The 3367-nt window shown below is 46.3% G+C and overlaps 1 protein-coding gene across 1 annotated transcript; it reads left to right on the plus strand.

Annotated features, from left to right (window-relative positions):
- Nucleotides 1–1148: 1148 nt before the first annotated feature.
- On the plus strand, nt 1149–3024 carry LOC124683521 (plastid division protein PDV1-like). The gene is made up of 2 exons (XM_047218020.1): nt 1149–1473; nt 2347–3024. Exons 1-2 carry the CDS (start codon nt 1204–1206, stop codon nt 2839–2841), a joined length of 765 nt encoding a protein of 254 aa, XP_047073976.1. The 5' UTR covers nt 1149–1203; the 3' UTR covers nt 2842–3024.
- Nucleotides 3025–3367: the final 343 nt, after the last annotated feature.

The raw sequence follows: 3367 nt of genomic DNA on the forward strand, positions 1-3367 counted from the left end.
TCTGCATTTATTATTTCAATGCTGAGTTGCAAAAAATCTGTGGGAATCTATCGGTATTACTGGAATAATTGAGGATGCAACCCATGATGATCGAGCAGGGTCGGCTGTCCTTGAGCTTCTACTGAAGAGGGAAGACAACAGTCTGAATGGAATGCCTAATATTGGCTTGGAAGAAACAATCTCTATAGCATGTTGGTATCTCTGGTGGCTCAGGTGGTGTATTACAAATAATGAATCCATCCCATCTTTATATAACTGTAAAATGTATATCTTCTCAATGGTGGCAAATGCAGCTAAGGCAACAGTGGTGGGTGGTATTTCTCAAATCGTGAGATGGTCAAGACCTCAAGTCAGATATATAAAAATGAATGTTGATGCGTCATTTCATGTCGATCGCAAGGCGAGGGCCACGAGCTGGCGTAGCCGGGATCATCAGGGGCGCTTTGTTGCTGCTGCGTGTAAGTTTATACCGCATGTAACCTCGGTTGCTATGGCAGAGGTGATGGCTATGAAAGATGGTCTCAATTTTGCAAATCAATTTGGGTGTTCCCGGATCGAAGCGGAATCGGATTCTCTGGAAACTATGGAAGGCTGCACTGGTGATGACACCTGGTGGAGTGAAACTTCTGCGATCTTTGCTGATTGTCTGGACGTGACCGCAGGGCTTGATGATGTGAAATTTAAGCACTGTCCGAGAGAAGCTAATAAAGTGGCGCATGAGCTAGCTAGGTTTTGTTTTCAGAGTGCTAATTTTTGTAATTGGGTCGATGAACCCCCTAACTTTATTCTGCAAACTCTTCTAGATGATGTAATTATTATGTGACTCGCGGCGGCAGGTTCCACACACACTCTTTTCCTTCCAGGGTACCTGAGGGGGCTGGAAGATTTTTAATGAGGCGGCATGCTTGTTTGCTTAATAGAATATAATGGTTTGAAGTTTAAAGAAAAACCAAATCAATTTGCCACCTGTCTTCTCCAAAGTAGTACTTGCATATTTCGTCTGAGAAAACTGTGTATTGCTGAATGATTAGCCCTCTCGTGACACCACCATCATCACCACATGACACAAGGGAAAAAAAAGTAAAAGGAAAAAAACAAATCCCCAACCCGTCGTGCGCCGGGGTGCGGCCTCTGCCTTCTTTGTTCGACCCGCAGCCTCTCTCTGTCTCTCTCTAACGGCGACGAGCGAATCGTGCGAATGAGATGAGATGGGAGACGGCGGCGACGGGAGCGGAGGCGGAGGCGCTGCAGGAGCGCATCTGGGACCTCCACGACAAGCTCAGCCACGCCATCCTCTCCCTCTCCGCCTGCGCCGGCCTTCCGGGCTGCGGCTGCGGGCACGTGGTCGTCAAGGGGCGGCGGCCTGGAGGGTACGGCGACCTTGCGGCGGCGTCGGCCATGGTCGACGCGCGGGGTCTGCACGCCATCCGCACCGCGCTCGAGGACCTCGAGGGCCACCTCCACTTCCTCCATGTCAGTACAAGCCCCTCCCTCATCTCCTCCTCGTTTTTCTCTTTGTGATTATATCGCGTGAGGAAACCAGCCACACTTGATACTGCAATGGAACAGGTTGTTATCATGGCTATGCTTCCTCTTCCTTGCGCAATCGAACAGTTTCTCCTCGTTGTTAGCTAACTGCGGATCCATAAGTTCAGATTCAAATGAACAATCGCTAGAGACCGAGTTATTTTGATTTCTAGAAAACTTGCCCTTCCCATTCAAGACACTGTGGAAGGTGGGTGGCCGTGACCCGTGAGTGTATTGTGTGCTTGGTCCACAGAGGTTCCTCGTTTGACACTTCGCCGTGGTTGGGGGAAACAAACGATAGTAAGCCACATCTTTGTGAGCTGGATGATAGCTTTGTTTGCTCTCCTTGTTTGTCTGTGTCATGTTTCATTATTGCAGATCTTTGTATGCTTCAGCAATTTTGTCCTCTTGTGATTTGGGTGGTAGATTCACTCCTGAATGTATAGGTGTTCCGTTGGCACTTCTGTTGGCATGCATCTTCACTACAATTTTCAGGAGAATCTTATCTGTTGAATAGGGACCTCTCATTTCCCTTGTAGCCAATAATGGGGCCAAGACACCCAATTGGTACAGTTTGTTAGCCCTGTAGCTTGCCGTCTTCTGGCTAATGGGAGTTACCTATATAGCTTGCTCCTTGTTGTCCTCTTGTTTAAGGTATCAATAAGAACTGTTAAGATCTACAGTTTACTACCATAGAAGATTGAGTCTTCGCAAATAAGCTGATAAAAGGTTGCTGCTTCCTATAGCAGGAATTGCAAGTTTCACGATCATTTATTGCAAAACAATATGTGTCTTATTTTTGTCACATTTGTCTTGCAGGATGTTCAGTTACAACAGCGTGCTGAGCGAGATGCTGCGATTGCTAGGGTGCAGCAAAGTCGTATTCTCCTTGCTGCAAGGTTGGCTGAACATAGAGGAAAGAGGCATGGGGTCATTGAGGAAGCCTTAGGTTTTGTGGGAGATGTGCTTGACAAGAACCAATTTGTCTCGCCGGAAGATGTCTATGGGATGCACAACCAATCAGACGAAGATGAGGACCGCACGGGACATGGTTCAAACATGGTGGTGCGTGTGGTATCCTGCACTTTTGCTTTTGCCAAGAACATTTTAAGATTCGAGAAGATGGGTGGTGTGCTGGGTAATGCTGCTGTGCTTGCAGTAAGCATGCTTGCTTTCTTGCAGCTGCATCAGCTGGCCTTGGGTAAACAAACTCCAGCAGTTCAATATAGGAGAACCGATAATCGTTTTCATTCTGGAGGGTCAAGAAGAAACAGCAAAGAAAAGCATGTGGAAGTGTTATTAGCTAGAGGTTGAGGAATCATCGGACTGTTTGTACAGGAAGCTTCCTCCTCTTTTCAGTTTTCATCGGTTTTGTTAGGTCACTAGTCATTCAATTCTTTTGGATGGGCTGCTCTACAGTCTACCTTCATCATTATAAGGTGTACCACACAAGTTGTAAATGGTTTGAGATTAGCAATAGATGGAATACTGGAAGAATCTGCGAGCTGGTTTCTTTTTCTTCAACTAACTCAGAAGAATTGATGCTTCAAGGACTCTGCATTTGCTAGCTTATAAGGTACTAGCGCAACATATTACCTTTTGGGGTTACAAAATATTTGAATATGTTGGTTGGAGTTGCTGTGGGTGACAAAATTCATGTTCTATTGCTCAACTACCTTTATGGGATGAACTTGTTGAGGGTCCACGAGCTATTTTCTCCCTTACCAGCTTCTGGGCATGCAAATCGGGATGGAGCTTTTGAGGGCATGCTTCATTTTTTTGCCACTGCGACGTGCTCCATGACAGAAGGTTCTTTGCTTAACTGACTTCACTCTATGAT

Source organism: Lolium rigidum, chromosome 1, assembly GCF_022539505.1.
Source record: "Lolium rigidum isolate FL_2022 chromosome 1, APGP_CSIRO_Lrig_0.1, whole genome shotgun sequence".
Classification (NCBI taxonomy): domain Eukaryota; kingdom Viridiplantae; phylum Streptophyta; class Magnoliopsida; order Poales; family Poaceae; genus Lolium; species Lolium rigidum.

What these genes read in the sequence shown, in the direction of transcription:
- LOC124683521 (XM_047218020.1), top strand. Translation starts at nt 1,204, where the DNA reads ATGAGATGGGAGACGGCGGCGACGGGAGCGGAGGCGGAGGCGCTGCAG. An exon ending in GCCACCTCCACTTCCTCCAT is followed by an intron (nt 1,474 to 2,346) that starts GTCAGTACAAGC and finishes TTTGTCTTGCAG; the next exon opens with GATGTTCAGTTACAACAGCG.